We start from the raw sequence: 16,519 nt of genomic DNA on the forward strand, positions 1-16,519 counted from the left end.
ATGGGATAAGTCCTGGGCACACAGCAGAAGACAGGCTTTGGCAGGCAATGGGATAAGTTCAGGAGCACACAGCAGAAGGCAGGCTCTGGGAGGCAATGGGTTAAATCCGGGGCACACAGCAAACGGCAGGCTCTGGCAGGCAACGGCTAAGTCCAGGGGGCACACAGCAGAAGTAGGGGTCTGGCAGGCAATGGGTTAAGTCCAGGGTACACAGCAGAAGGCAGGCTTTGGCAGGCAATGGGATAAGTCCAGGGGCACACAGCAGAAGGCAGGGTGGGGCAGGCAATGGGATAAGTCCGGGGGCACACAGCAGAAGGCAGGCTCCGGCAGACAATGGGATAAGTCCGGGGGCACACAGCAGAAGGCAGGGTCTGGCAGGCAATGGGATAACTCCTGGGCACACAGCAGAAGACAGGCTTTGGCAGGCAATGGGATAAGTCCAGGGGGCACAGAGTATAAGGCAGGGTCTGGCAGGCAATGGTTAAGTCCGGGGGACACAGCAGAAGGCAGGCTCTGGCTGGCAATGGGTTAAGTCCAGGGCACACAGTAGAAGGCAGGCTCTGGCAGGCAATGGTTAGGTCTGGCTTGGCTGTAGGGTCTGGCCACAGCACAGGATCTCTCACGGCACCCTGGGTTGCGAGCAGGGGAAGATACCCCTGCCCGAGTCCTGCTCCGGTCTTTTATCTGCGGAACAGGACATTCGCAGGTTGCCAGGCGACAGCCATCCTAGTGGCAGGTTGCCGTGGCAACAAACCCCACCCCTCACTTCGGCTGCGCACAGGGAGCGTGGCCTTCGTCTCCGGCGGGTGCAGAGCGCGGAAACATCGGACCGGGCTGTGCTCACCGAGTCAAGGGGAGGGGGCGCGTGGCTACATCCAAGTGGCCTGCATGTGGGGACTCCCAGCAGGAGGCAGCTCCCTGGCGCCCAACACACCACTTTATGTGGACTACGTGCGGGAGCAGGAGCATGTAATGAAGGGGGGGGGGGACCATGACACATGTAAAATCCATATCTTGATACAGGATTCATAGACCCTGGGTTATAGGCTCACACTTTTTGGTGGTACTCCAAGATTTGGCGCTTACAGGCAAATTAAAAATTCGCCCTATCTTAACTGTATGTTACAGGTCACAAGCAGAGTATTCATAGACCCTGGAACTTTCACAATAAATGAATGAGGGGGATGGGCAACTGCTAGGCAAACAGGACTAACAACAAGGATCAACACACACATCTCAAAAGTGGGCTGCAAGAACCTTGAGGCCGAAAGCTGCATCTAAAGAAGACTGGACATCCCGCTGGTAGAACTATTACAACTAATTAAAATGAGCAAACCAGCGCTAAGAAAAGTGAGACCCAAATGCAATCTTACTGAAGCTGTTCCATACCATGCGCCTTTAAAACATGCACTATATAGTACAAAAAAAACAACCTATATGTGAGTGAATAACTATAAATAAGAACTGCACTGGAATTCATACCATAAAACTCATACCTGTAACATACATAAACAAAAAATATGAAAAAAACATAGAAAAAAGGCAAAAACATTTTTTTAAAACAGAATACACAGACCAGTGTGATTCATCTATCTGGTGCAACACCCAAGTGAAAAACATAGTCTTGCACAAACATTTTCTCTGTGCTGTGCTCCAGTAGATCCAAAGCTGCTTCAGCCTTACTGTTAGGGCGGGGCTGTGGAACGGACAGGTAGGCCTAGTGGCAGGGTAACGCACTGGCTGACGACAACCACCACCAACAGACCGAAGTCCCTCAGGGCGCGGAGTTTAAGTCCCAGGCTGCCCTTCACCAGGGCCCCTGATAGTGGGGATGGACTTGACGCAGCCAGGAACCAGGTCGCGGCCCCCGAGACACCCCGGCTGCGGTAAAGGCCGCCGCCAATGGCGTGTAGCTGGTGAGAATGACAATAGCGTAGTCAGGCAAGCCGGGTCGACAACAACAGGACAAAACGGTACAGAACAGTAGACAGAGAATAACAGGTCACGGGCCGGGTTCAGTAACGGAAGGTCAGATCGAAGGAAAACACAGAGAATGGTCTTAGTCACAAGCCGAGTCAAATACCAGAAGAGTCACGAGCGTATACACAGAGCTGTAGCAAGACAAAGACACAAGACACAAGTGCAAAGAGCATGTGCGGGCCACAGGCTTATATGTCATCAGCCACACCCCTCTGGGGGATGGACCTCAGAGACCTGAAGGCATAAAAGGATTCCCACCATGCACAGCAGAATCCAAGATGGACGCCAGCACATGGAGTAACATAACCTCAGGGAAAAGGTAGGACCTTGACACTTACTTTGCCCACACTCAAAACTCACCAGAGCTTTCGACCCTTGGGGAAATATGGGTCATTGTATGATTTAATAAAGATGCTGTTCCTCCAGGCTCCCAGATCTCAGCACCATATCGACAAATACCTGTAGCTCAATTCTCCACCAATACTCAAGAGCCATAAAGCAATATAGAAAACAACCTGCATTACACACCACATAATTTTATTAGGCATATACAACCATAAAAATATGACCGGTAATGCGTTCACATTAAAAAGTGCCTGTCCCAGCACCTAATGTGTACAGCGTGTATAGTTTGCCCCCGCACTGCTGCTCTGTAACACCAGGAGCCAGGCAGCGATAGATGGGGAGAAATACCAAAACCAAAAGTGATTATTTTCCAGAACTGGAAGTGACGCGTGCCGAATCTCCACCTCAATGCGTTCTACGCATTGGCTGGAACATCAGGAAGCTTTTTAGTACATGGACACTTGAAGTTTCCACAGAACTTTTACAAAGCTGTACTACGTAGACCTGGTGCCAGGATGCCCAGGAAACTCTCAGACTTGGGTGTGTAAAAGCACAGGAGGAGATCTGTCCTTAAAGTGGAAGCAGAGGCTAACATACCAGCTTCCTTTGCTGTACAGCAGTTGCCTCTAAACTGCGGCCCGTGGGCCAAATGCAGCCCTTTGCATGCCTCTATCTGGCCCTCGGGGTACTTTTCTTCCCGCTGACACCAACAAGGAGGCACCATTTCTTACACTGGCACCAACAGTGGGGCCTCCCACTGATGTAAACAATTAAGCACTGTTCCTACAACTAATACCAGTGATGAGGCACTATTTCTCCCTCTGTGACAAATAATGGGCCACTATTCTTCCCACTGTCACCAATGATGGGACACTATTCTTCCCACTGTCACCAATGATGGGCCACTATTCTTCCCACTGTCACCAATGATGGGCCACTATTCTTCCCACTGTCACCAATGATGGGCCACTATTCTTCCCACTGTCACCAATGATGGGCCACTATTCTTCCCACTGTCACCAATGATGGGCCACTATTCTTCCCACTGTCACCAATGATGGGCCACTATTCTTCCCACTGTCACCAATGATGGGCCACTATTCTTCCCACTGTCACCAATGATGGGCCACTATTCTTCCCACTGTCACCAATGATGGGCCACTATTCTTCCCACTCTCACCAATGATGGGCCACTATTCTTCCCACTGTCACCAATGATGGGACACTATTCTTCCCACTCTCACCAATGATGGGACACTATTCTTCCCACTGTCACCAATGATGGGACACTATTCTTCCCACTGTCACCAATGATGGGACACTATTCTTCCCACTGTCACCAATGATGGGACACTATTCCTCCCACTGTCACCAATGATGGGACACTATTCCTCCCACTGTCACCAATGATGGGACACTATTCCTCCCACTGTCACCAATGATGGGACACTATTCCTCCCACTGTCACCAATGATGGGACACTATTCCTCCCACTGTCACCAATGATGGGACACTATTCCTCCCACTGTCACCAATGATGGGACACTATTCCTCCCACTGTCACCAATGATGGGACACTATTCCTCCCACTGTCACCAATGATGGGACACTATTCCTCCCACTGTCACCAATGATGGGACACTATTCTTCACACTGTCACCAATGATGGGACACTATTCTTCCCACTGTCACCAATGATGGGACACTATTCTTCCCACTGTCACCAATGATGGGACACTATTCTTCCCACTGTCACCAATGATGGGACACTATTCTTCCCACTGTCACCAATGATGGGACACTATTCTTCCCACTGTCACCAATGATGGGACACTATTCCTCCCACTAATACCAATAATTGGACACTATTCCTCCTTCCACTGACTACAAGCACTGTCATTTTTTTTTTACTCACACTTTTGCTGGGACATTTTCTACTCCCACTGGCCACACCGGCCCCCCTAAAGTCTGAAAGACAGTAAGCTGGCCCTTTCTTTAGAAAGTTTGGAGACCACTGCTGTAAAAGAAGGGTTTAGTTTAGCTATAATACTATTGAAAGACTGAATCATATACAGCATGTCATTTTTATTTTGCCATTAATTCCACTTCTATCTGTTGAAGATCAGATGTATGACAGTTTATAAGGGAGGTGCGTTATCTTTGCTATATATTGTAATATCAATTGGTTGGTTACATCTGTGACGTATCACTGCAGTCTCATCCAACATTGCAAAAAGGGCCCTTCACTTTAAATTTTGGTGGGGTGTCATGGGATCTAAGGCCAAACTCTAAGGCATCCTCTTGTTCGGCAAGACTCTGCACACAATCTTGGACACGGCAATGGAAGAAAAGTAGGAGCTTCTGAAGCAAAAGAAGCAGTTTAAAAGAAAAAAAAATGTTCCACTTGAGGTCAGTTTAAAAACACAGAAAAGACAGATTCAGTCAAGTGGTGGTTCCTGAGAAAGTACAAGGGATTTCTGCTCAATCCCAACAGCTGAGAGAAGTCAGAAAAATGCCAGACTTGGCAAGTCAGGTGGGGAGAAGACTGTTTAGCTTTCTAGTAGGATGGAAGAAGGTCACTAAGGATATCAAGACTGATTGCAGTTTGGAATTTGAGGCACAGCTGCCTTGGTTTTCAAACAGACCACAAGATGGTCTTCTCCCTCCCTGCATACCAGTGGTGGAAGAGATAGTGAGCTTGATGATCCTCCAAGAAATTATCCCTCCCTTGATTTTAATGAACACTATCTCTGGTCCCCCAACCACATGGAACATTCAGGACAATTACCAATCTGAAACCTCTCAACTGATTCTTGAAGTACAAGAAATATAATATGGAAATGGTATATTCAGCTATGAATCTACTTTGGAAAGGATTTTGCATGACAACCCTGAATCTAAAGGATGCCAATTACCATATACTTATTCATCCAGCATCCCAAAAAAATCTTATCTGTATACCCAGGGAAGAAACTTGTGCATCTGCAGTTTCAGACACAAACTCAAACATCACTCAATAATAACACTAATTCCTCATTTCATTCTAATCCTTTTAATAGGGATGCACCGATATATATCGACCACGAAAAAGTATTGTCCCATAAGTAGGGTCATCAGCTTTTTGCTGATGAAAAAAAAAAGTGCCGATAATAGCATGCTGAATCCCATAGGCTTCAAATCAAAATCACCCCTAGTGACTTCAATGCAAAAACCCATGCACATTAATTAAATTAAAAATCTGTCCATTTCGGTTTCAGTTTTCGGCCAAGTGCATCTTGAAGTTTCAATTTCGGCACTGGAATTTTCATTTCGGTGCACCACTACATTCTAATAAAGAAGACCTTTACAAACTGGATTTGAGAAGCTGCCTATTCAAGTACCTACAGGACACAAAGCCTTGGAGAAAAGTCAAAAGTATTTTAGTTCAGTTCCAGGGCAGGAAAAAAAAAAAAAAAAGACCATAAAAGCATCTAGAATCACTATGGCCAAAAGGGAGTCACTCAAGTAAACCCTATCCAAAAAAAAAAAAAAGAAGAAGAAAGCACATTCCATTAAATCAATCTTCACTCTTCACCTCTTGGACCAAGGCTGTCTCTACTACAGAGGAACATATATGTAGAGCCACACTGTTGTCACAATTTCGTACTTTTGTCCAGCACTACAGATTGGATGTGGATTTGGAGACGGCCTTTGGACAGAGGTTTGGATGTGGATTTGGAGACGGCCTTTGGACAGAGGTTTTTCTTTATCTCCAATTTCCCACCCATAAAACATTTATCTGTTAGATCTCTCAGGTGTAGTCATGTCACATAGGGGTTTATTTACTAAAACTGGAGAGTTCAAGATTTGGCGCAACTCTGCATAGAAAACAATCAGCTTTCAGGTTTTATTGCCAAAGCCAATGGGCTACCATGCACAGTTGTACCAGATTCTGTGTACACCAACTTTTGGAAATCTACCCCATAGCGTCAAACACAAATTACTCTAACCAGTAATCCCCTTTCCACATAGTCACAACAGCACAGCCTATTGGTGTTTAGTGATCCTTTTTTGCTACTAAATTATAGAGGGGGTGTGGTGTTACCCATTTATTAACCATTTCCTGACCCTAACAGGTGGACAGGTCTTAGATTTGTGTTTTTATTCACTTGCAACATGCCACTGAACTTGCTAGAACATTTGACTAGAAAATATCCTAGTACAACCCTCTCTCATCTTGCAAGTCACAGCCCACTCTTCTTCCAGGAGTGTAATTACTCTCTGTGCTGGCCCAGCTCCTCCTATCCTCTCTTCACCTCTCTACATAACCTTTAGTGTAGCTGCCATGGGAGGAGGGAGTACTACAAAAAGTGTCACTTGAGTGACAACATTAAGTCTGCTGGGTTTCCAACATCACATTGAAGATGGTAGTGCCCAGCAAACAGTCTCAATGTTTTTGCAAGTCTACAAAAAGAAGGCTTTTACAAGTAAATAACATGCTTAAAACATGTTAAACAAACATAACCTCATGGAAAAAATTTTGATGAAATGAATGGTCTGGCGACAGGGTCTCTTTAAGCCAACAGGTGAATATAAACATGCGTTACACCCCTTTGATAGATTCTATATTAGGTACAATAAAGACGACAGTTCGAAATCCAAAGTACTGAAGGTTTTCATTTATTGAGGTCATGGTATACCTAGACGTAGTTTGTCACATTCATTTGGACTTGTTTAGTACTATCGAAGAGGTTTTGCTACTATGTAGCTTCCTGAGTTCTACAAAGTGTCAAGAACATGCCCCAGCATTTACACCCACCCCACATAGATAACTCAGTTGTCTTAGGCCCCATGTACTGACTGCTGGAAAACGTAGGTTAAAAACATCTGTTTAGCAGTGTTTGCATAACGCGTTTATGTGCGTTTGCATTTAGAAGCGTTTTTTAAAGATAAGCAGAGGAGAACCTCCCAAATGCCCAGAATGCACTGAAAAGTGGTACATTTTTTACTATTTCAGACTGTTTCAGAGAAATACAGAGAGTAGAAGCAGAGACAGCAGTATGTGTTGAGATAATTAGGTGTGAGTTGTCATTAACATTTATTTTGTTTCCAAGGGTGGGAGAGGTGTCTGGTGGAGGGAGTCATTAAGGCCACCTGGCAGGGGGTCTTCATGAGAAATTTGAGGTGTGAATGTGCTTTAATATATCTTTTGTTTCCAAGGGTGGGAGAGGTCTGAGGTGTGAATTGGTCATTACAATGTGTGACAAGCTTGGTAGGAACATCCTGCGTTCAGTGTTTTGTCCATCTGAGTACCTTGAAAACGCTTTGCATGCATTTTTCATGATGAAAAAAGGCTCTGGACAGCATTGGGAACTGGAAGAGTTAAAAAAAAATGTTCAAATTTTCAAGCGTTTTGCGTTTGAAACGCTGATAAAATCAACTGCTGAATGCAAGTTTTCTGATTTAAAAAAAAACGACTGTAAACTCAAATGTGTGTAAACGAAGATGTGTACATGGACACATAGGAAAACATCAGGGAGAGTTCAGGAGCTGCTGAAAAAAAACACTGAACGGCTCCTAAACGTGAGTTTATCAGCTGCAGTGTACACGAGCCCTTAATCCAATGCCATGGAATGTGTTAAGGCAGATGTTGACTGTTCCTAAACATGAGGCGAGGTATGAAAGTTTGTGAAACCACCCTGGTCTAATTTACATAATCCAAGGACCATGGTGCCATTAGGTCTGGGACAGTTATTATTCATTCGCATTACATGTCTAATAGCTATGCGAACTGCTGTTCACCTTGTTCAGAAGGATGCAACATACATCTGTCCGATGCAATGGCTACCAGATGCATTTCCCTACATCACTAGAGCTTAGTCTCACAGTAGGATTAAGCTCTGGCTCACACCAGTGCGACTTGAGAGTTCAAAGTCGCATGACTAGTCGCAACCTATTAGTAGCAATGGAACCATTCAAATTGGTGCGACTCAAGTCAGAGCGACTTTGAAAAAGGTTCCTGCACTAATTTTGCGTGACTTCATTGCAACTTGCATTGACATCTGTTACATGAAGTTGCAAAGTGTCTGCAAGCCACAATGAAGTCAAGTGAATAGTCAACTTTGAAGTTGCACAAAGTAGCACAATTTCAAAGCCACATTGGTGTGAACAAGGGCTAAAAACATCAATGATGGGGGAAACACATCAGTAGCCATTGCACCAGGTGGACCTAGGCTGGCCAAAGACTGAGAGAAATTTGCTCAATTCCACCATCAACACAAGACAGTGCTGGCAGGGGAATCCCTCCCATAGAGCCTTTGTGTTCTCCTGGAAGGGAAGGGGGGTGGGGGGCAGGGGAAGCCATCCCCGCTGGGAGATCACACTGATTATTGCCAGAGGCTATAAAAGCCGCATGTAAAATCGCATGCAAAATCCGGCAGGCTGGTTGTACCCAAGTTGATCGATCAATCCAAACCATACATGGTTCAAATCTCGTCCGGTTCATCATTCGAACCATCTATGGCTGGCTTTAGAATGTTGCATCCTTCTCATTTATAATAGATAGGGATGCACCTAAATTTCAGTGACCGAAACAAAAACACTCCTTTTGGACGTCGGACGAAATGAAAAAAAGCACCAATACAGGTGCTGAAAAAAACCCGCCCCTCGCCGCCACCAGCCGCGCTCGGTAGTTAAGCCTTATCTGAGAAACCATCGATCCTGGCGCTGGGCATAGAGATGAGTGAATAAAAGATGGTCACCACACATCTCTATGCCCTTGGAGGACCGGAGTGATGTCACTTCCCATTCCGGCCTTTTTTTTTTTTTTTAAAGCACTAGATCAATGCTTTTTTTTTGATCCAATGCTTTACATTGCAGAGGAGAGATATGGAGTCTTATTGACCCCATATCTCTCCACAAAGAGAACCTGTCACTAATTATTTCTATCACAAGGGATGCATGCATTTCTTGTAATAAGAATAAAATTGATTTTTTTTTTTTTTTTTAAAGGAACAGTGCAAAAAAAAAAAAACAACAACATTAAATACATTTTTTTTTTAAAAAAAGTTTAAAGTGCCCCCATCCCCCATGCTCGCACATAGTGGTGAACACATAAGTTTGCCATGCCCACATATGTAAATGGTGTTCAAACCACACATGTGAGGTATCGCCACGAACATCTGGGCAAGAGCAATAATTTTCGCACTAGATCTCCTCTGTAACTTTACACTGCTAACCTGTAGAAATTTTTAAAGCATCACCCATGGAGATTTTTAAGTACCGCAGTTTCATGCCATTCCACGAGTGTGCACAGTTTTAAAGAGTGACATGTTGGGTATCTATTTACTCACCATAACATCCTCTTTCACATTTTACAAAAAAAATTGGGATTTATATTGTTTTTTTTAATCAAAGTGTATTTTTTTTCCAAAAATATATATTTGTTTTTAAAAACTGCGCATTTCAGTTTTTGCATTTTGAATTTTCGGTTTCGGCACCAGAATTTTAATTTCTGTGCACCACTAATAGATTTATAGTGACTTTCATGTGGATGACTGCTGGTTCACAACCACTTTAGAGCCTGCTCCTGCAGTCTGGGGAGAGGAGAGACCTTGAGCCCACAGTGGAGTACAGTTTTCTTATCACATATGTGAATATTCGTCAAATCTCCAGAGCAAAGATGGTAAATGGAATATATGAGTGACAATCAGTGATTGAGTTGCCCAATGCTGGGATATATTGCCAACACTTGTTTGAACTGAGGAAGCCACTTGGATGAGGAGTCGTCGTGAAAATGTTTTCAAGGCTACAGAACACGTTTAGATGAATGTGGCTAACTATACTAAATTGAAAACGTGCCAATAGAATCTTTGAGATCTATACGTAATACACTGGATGATGATTTTAACTTGGACCTTCAGCTTCTTTGCAAGAATGCACACACTGAAGATGAACATCCTTGATTATAAGGCTGCTTTGTTTTAGGTGGGCAGAAAAATATTTTCAACATGGCCTTTTCTTTGTAGTGTTGTTGTCCCCCCGCTTTCTTGTCTGTTTAAGACTTGAGCACTTTATTGCAGTGTCTTACCTGTACCACAAGGATTGTGCACCAAATTCCTGGAGAAGGGCTTTGCCACATAAATTCTCTTCCAGGGAATGTTGTTACACATATCAGCCACTCGAAGTAAATCCTTCATGTTATTTCGCTCACATTTCATTCTCCAAACTGTGGGAGAGTCAACCAGGTACTTCCATCGACGGCTCACACACCTGCAGTGGTCCAAGTCTCTTGCTGGTACATAGCTGAGGATCAAAAGTAGCACCTCATCTGGAAGTTGATCTGATTCCATAATATATACAGTGTTTGTTAAAGAGGTGTATTTTTGAAGTGGTTCTACCTGATGGGAGCTTTGTTGGCCCATGCCAAAGTTCAAAGTAGGTACTTGGTGAGCCCTGTGAAAGAAGATATGTATGTAAATATATGCAAAAAGAGAAAAACACCAAGTTTTATCCAGGTAAAAAACAAGAACGATGAGACCATTTTGTGATTTAGTGTACAGCCCTGGCCAAAAGGCACACATATGACACAAATATTAATTTACCTTCAAGGAAACATGTGCAGTCCTCACTGCTTTGCACAAAAAATGATTCAGGTAAGGATATTGCTGCTACTAAGACTGCACCTAAATCAACCATTTAATCAGATCATCAAGAACTTCAAGGAGAGAGGTTCAATTGTTGTGAAGAAGACTTTAGGGTGCCCAAGAAAGTCCAGCAAGCGCCAGAACGTCTCCTAAAGTTGGTTCAGCTGCGGGATCGGTGCAGAGCTTGCTCAGGAATGGCAGCAGGCAGGTGTGATTGCATCTGTACGCACAATGAAGTGAAGACTTTTGGAGGATGGCCTGGTGTCAAGAAGGGCAGCAAATAAGCCACTTCTTTCTAAGAAAAACACCAGGGACAGATTGATATTCTGCAAAAGGTACAAGGAATGGACTGCTGAGGACTGCGTTAAAGTCATTTTCTCTGATGAATTCCCTTTCCAATTGTTTGGGGCATCCAGGAAAACCTTGTCTGGAGAAGAAAAGGTGAGCGCTACCATCAGTCCTGTGTCATGCCAATAATAAAGCATTCCGAGACCATTCATGTGTGGGGTTCCTTCTTAGCCAAGGGAGTGGGCTCACTCACAATTTTGCCTAAGAACACAGCCATGAATAAAGAATGGTACAAAAACATCCTCAGAGAGGAACTTCTCCCAACCATCCAAGAACAGTTTAGTGACAAACAATGCTTTTTCCAGCATGATGGAGCACCTTGCCAGAAGGCAAAACTGATTACTAAGTGGCTTGGGGATAAAACCATCGAAATTTTGGGTTCATGGCCAGGAAACTCCCCAGATCTTAATCCCATTGAAGACCTTAATCTTCAAGAGGTGGGTGAACAGGTCTAGCAAAAGAAGGGTCAACATAGCAAATATTGACTCTTTGCATAAACGTAATGTAATTGTCAATAAAAGCCTTTGACACTTATGAAATGCTTCACTATACCACAGTAACATCTGACAAAAAGATCTCAAAACACTGAAGTAGTAGACTTTGTGAAATTAATATTTGTGTCATTCTCAAAACTTTTGGCCAAGGCTGTACACAAACATGACCATTCAGTTACGATCTGTGCTTAGCAGGGGTAGACTTGCAACCAGACTGTAGAGTTGCAAATGGTGCCACCTCCCCCTCACTCCCCCTCTCTGTTGGGGTCCGCCAGGGCTCTGTCCTTGGACCCCTTCTCTTCTCCATCTACACCTCCTCCCTTGGCAAACTCATACACTCCCACGGCTTCAACTACCATCTCTATGCTGATGACACTCAAATTTACCTCTCCACCCCTCACCTCACCTCCACTTTCTCCGCCCGCATCACTCACCTCCTAAACAACATCTCTGACTGGATGTCGCTCCATTTCCTCAAACTCAACCTCTCCAAAACCGAGCTTCTCGTCTTCCCTCCTGCCCGCGCCCCCCCCCCCCATCCTATCCATCACTACTAACATCACCACCATCAATCCCGCCCCGCAAGCCAAAGTCCTTGGAGTCATTCTGGACTCTAACCTCTCCTTCCAACCTCATGTCAAATCACTCACAAACACATGCAGGCTCCACCTCCGCAATATCGCCAAAATACGCTCCTGCCTTACCCCAGACACCACTAAACTACTTCTGCACTCCCTGATTATCTCACGCCTTGACTACTGCAACTCCCTCCTCACCGGCCTACCCCAGTGCAGGCTCTCCCCGCTTCAGACCATCCTCAACTCAGCGGCTAGACTCATCCACCTCACCACCCGCTCCACCTCTGCCACCCCCCTCTGCCTCTCCCTCCACTGGCTCCCTATCGCCCAACGCATCAAATTCAAACTACTCACTCTGACCTACAAAGCCATTCACAACACTGCCCCTAACTACCTCACCAACCTGATTCCCAAGTACCACCCTACCCGTACCCTTCGCTCTTCACAGGACCTCCTCCTATCTTGCTCCCTGGTCTCCTCCTCACACGCACGTCTGCAAGACTTCTCCAGGTCCTCTCCCATCCTCTGGAACTCACTACCCCAACCCATCAGACTGTCACCTTCCCTCCTCACCTTCAGGCGCTCCCTGAAAACCCACCTCTTCAGGGAAGCCTACCCCACCCTCACCTAACTGCTGCTCTCCTTCTTTCCTCCTACCACTCCATCCCCCACAGCCACTTCCTCCTGTACCACTACCCCCTCCCTCCTAGATTGTAAGCTCGAAAGAGTAGGGCCCTATAACCCCTCGTGTGCTGTTTGTAGTTGCTGTAATGTTTCATGTATTGTCCCCCCCTCTATTGTACAGCGCTGAGCAAACCCTTTGGCGCTATATAAACTCAATGTAATGTAATGTAATAATGTAATGCCTTGTTTCCAGGTTAAAACAGGAATATAAGGGCTGGCTAGCAGAGATTCTGTGTTATTTTAGGCTCCATTTCCAGCAAATGCCAGGAAGCCAGGTACAAAATATTGACTAGGTCACGGGTGGCAAACTGGCGGCCCTCCAGCTGTTGCCAAACTACAAGTCCCATGAGGCATTGCAAGATTGACAGTTACAAGCATGACTCCCAAAGGCAGAAGCATGATGGGAGTTGTAGTTTTGTAACAGCTGAAGGGCACCCAGTTTGACACCCTTGGACTAGGTGGTACAGTTTTAGCTCTCTTGCTTAAGATCATTTCTTCAGTTTTCTCTGAGTGTTAGAGGTGTAATCAGGCCTGTGGTACCCGCTATATGCAAAGCATGGCCATTGATACAACCCTACTGGAAGGGCATAATACAAATTAAAAAATTGACGGCCAGACTCAAAGGCATATCCTTGGGGGACAACCCTACATCTTTCCAATTACATCTTAATCCACTTTGCAACACACGATATAAACATTTCCTTCTAATTCATCTGGTGAATGAGATAAGATCATGTATTCCTTTGATATGGAAGCGTGCAGATCCTCCCACCATTGATCAACAGATCTATGTGCTTGATGAGATTTACGCATTGAAGGTCTTACAGCCTCCATAAAACAGAACAATTTTGTAACTTCTGGCTGTATGGAACTGACTTGATTTTCTCTGGAGCATTGCTCTTTCACCTCTCGAATGGTTTCGCACATCTCTGGTACAACAGACTCTACTTGAGTCTGTACTCTTAATACCTTCAGCAGAGATCTCCTCTCCTTTCCCTGTACCTAATCTTACGCCCCCATGTTTTTGTTTGTTTTTTTCCCACATTCTCTCCCACTTTATCCTCACCCTGTCTGCAAATATTGAGGTGCCCCTTCCCTAATGTTAAGAAACTTATAAAAACAAAACGGGTCCCATTGGACACAGGTTCGGTATTTATATAGCTCTTTAACCACATCTCCAGAGTTTCGTACCCTGTGATGTAACTGTCTTATTTTGTAGGACTTATGTTTTATGATCCATTGCAGTGGTGTACATTGTGTTGTGGAATGATAAAATAAGAAAAAAAAAAAAAAAAAAAGAAAAGAAAGGAAAAAAATGGGGAGAAAAAAAAAAAAAAAAAAAGAGAGCTGGCTGAGAGGATGCTGGTAACCAACCAGCTTGGTAAAGGCCAAGAACTGCAGAGGGCCCTGTCCAGAAAAAACATCTGTTCTGCTTTTGTTTATTGCTTGATATATATGTGTAATGTCTGCCTTGGCTGCCACCCTTTATGGATAAAAAAATATCGTTATAATCTGTTTCCTATCATGAACAATACTTTTAAATGAAATCATTTCAAATAAAACAACCAAACTGTTTTTTTATTTGAACTTATTTTGTTTGAAATCAGTTTTGGTTAAAAAGATTTCCATGTATTGCTCAGATGACTTTATTTTATCGCAACATTTATTGTGCATAAATTTTCACACTGAAGAATATTTTATATTATTAGAAAAAATTATTATATCACTTAGGGATTTATATTTATTTATAGCTGCTGGTTATTGGTAGAAAGTTATTTGTTTCACGCTTTCACAAAAAACATTTTTTTACAATTTATTATAATCGATCAGCATGGAAGGGCCAGGCCGCGGGCTTCCTCCGACGGCCCGGCCCGACCGCGGGCTCCCGCCGACGGCCCGGCCCGGCCGCGGGCTCCTGCCGACGGCCCGGCCACGGGCTCCCTCCGACGACCCGGCAGTAGTGTTTTCAAAATCTCATATCACAGAGGAGCAGAGCTTTGCAAAAAGGATCCCTAAGTCATGTGTGCCTAGAACAGCAAGATGCGTTTGAGACAGACACATGTGTTCATTTTTGCACATGCGCACGGGGGGAGGCCTAGGACAAGGAGTGTGTTAGGACTACGCAAGACCTTCCTCTCCTCTTCATAGCGTGGGTGGGGGGGGGGGGGTTGAGGGGAGTTGTAACCCATGGAGATAGGATGGAACAATGCCAACTGACAGCAGTCCAAAAGGCAGAGAGGACAGGAAGTTATCAGCTCAGAAGGTTTCTGGCAGGATCACCAGCTTTTTTTTTCATTTTTTGAACAGATATAATAAAATGCCTTCAACTGTATATTTAATAGCCAAAATAGAGCAGATAAGAAATGTATTGTTCGAGTTTACATGCACTTTAAAGTGTTGGATATGGGTTTTTGAGGGATTAGAACCACTGTCAGGCTTTTTTTTTGTCTGTCTGTGCCCCCATTAGGGAGATTCACCCTATTTGTCCTGTTTGCTGTGATTGCTGAGAGTGAAATCAAAATCACAAATATTTGGTTGTCACCAGAGCAGAAATAGAGGGGAAATCTTCCAATGGAGGGATTTCCTCTCGCTTCCTCTTTTGGCTATGGGGCAGGAAGTGAAGGGAAACCTTCCTAATTGGACATCGTCCTCTATACATCGTGGGAGTTTGAGCAATTATACTGGGATGATGCCTGCAGCTACAGGTGTTGTTTTCAATTGGCAATGCACTTTTTTGTAAAAGCAATCCTAGCCAGTGAATTACTTTTACAGACAGTGGAAGGGAGTCGACCCGCTCCTGATGCCTTCCTGGGCTTTCTTGTCTCACAGGGGAGCCTGGGACTGCAACCAGCGGTTCTGCTACCTGACCATGGAGATGATCAAGGAATAACGTCCCTGATCCTCACTATGGTCTAAAAAACTGTAAATCCTTGTACAAGTAATGAGAATATTGGATGAGTGATTGTCTGTTTTTTTTTTTTTCTTTGCATGGTAGTCTCATATTGAAAACTAAGAGGTTACTCAAATTGCAAAAATTCTTGTGCGACAGAATAGAATTTCGGAGGTGATGTAATGCATTTTCGCCCGAAAACTGTACTGATTAAACAAAAATCGTACATTCTGCTATCGTATGAGAAAAATTTTTGTCCCTTTGGATCATTTCAGATGAACAGTCTTGATCGGCTGTCAAAAGCTGCGTACTAACGATCAGATTATCAGACGATCGCTTCGAAAGCTGTATTTTTTTACGTACCATTTTCTGATCATGTGTACTAGGCTTAAAGTGGAACTGCATCTGAGCACCACAAATCAAAAATGCTATAGAATTTATTTTTAATTTACAAAACAAACTCCTCCATCCATCCATGTCTCCATGCTTTATTTTGCAGAGAAATAATTTTGAAAAACACCTCCTGGCATTTCTGGCCGTGGCCATCTTGAGTAAGGGCAGACGGTTCATGTAGCA

The 16,519-nt window shown here is 44.3% G+C and overlaps 1 protein-coding gene across 3 annotated transcripts in view; it reads right to left on the reverse strand.

Moving 5' to 3' along the window:
- Window positions 1-16,519, reverse strand: part of LOC149440715 (F-box only protein 27-like) — a 40,501-nt gene that overhangs the window by 22,337 nt on the left and 1,645 nt on the right. For all 3 annotated transcript variants that reach the window (XM_089658227.1, XM_089658228.1, XM_089658226.1), the window contains exon 2: window positions 10,394-10,758. In XM_089658227.1, coding sequence (XP_089514353.1) covers window positions 10,394-10,727 — 334 coding nt within the window. In that variant the 5' untranslated portion in view covers window positions 10,728-10,758. The remainder of the gene's footprint in view (window positions 1-10,393; window positions 10,759-16,519) is intronic.

The sequence above is a fragment of the Staurois parvus genome, unplaced genomic scaffold (genome assembly GCF_062004578.1).
Source record: "Staurois parvus isolate SC_StPar_1 unplaced genomic scaffold, SC_StPar_1.0 ptg001058l, whole genome shotgun sequence".
Taxonomy (NCBI): Eukaryota; Metazoa; Chordata; class Amphibia; order Anura; family Ranidae; genus Staurois; species Staurois parvus.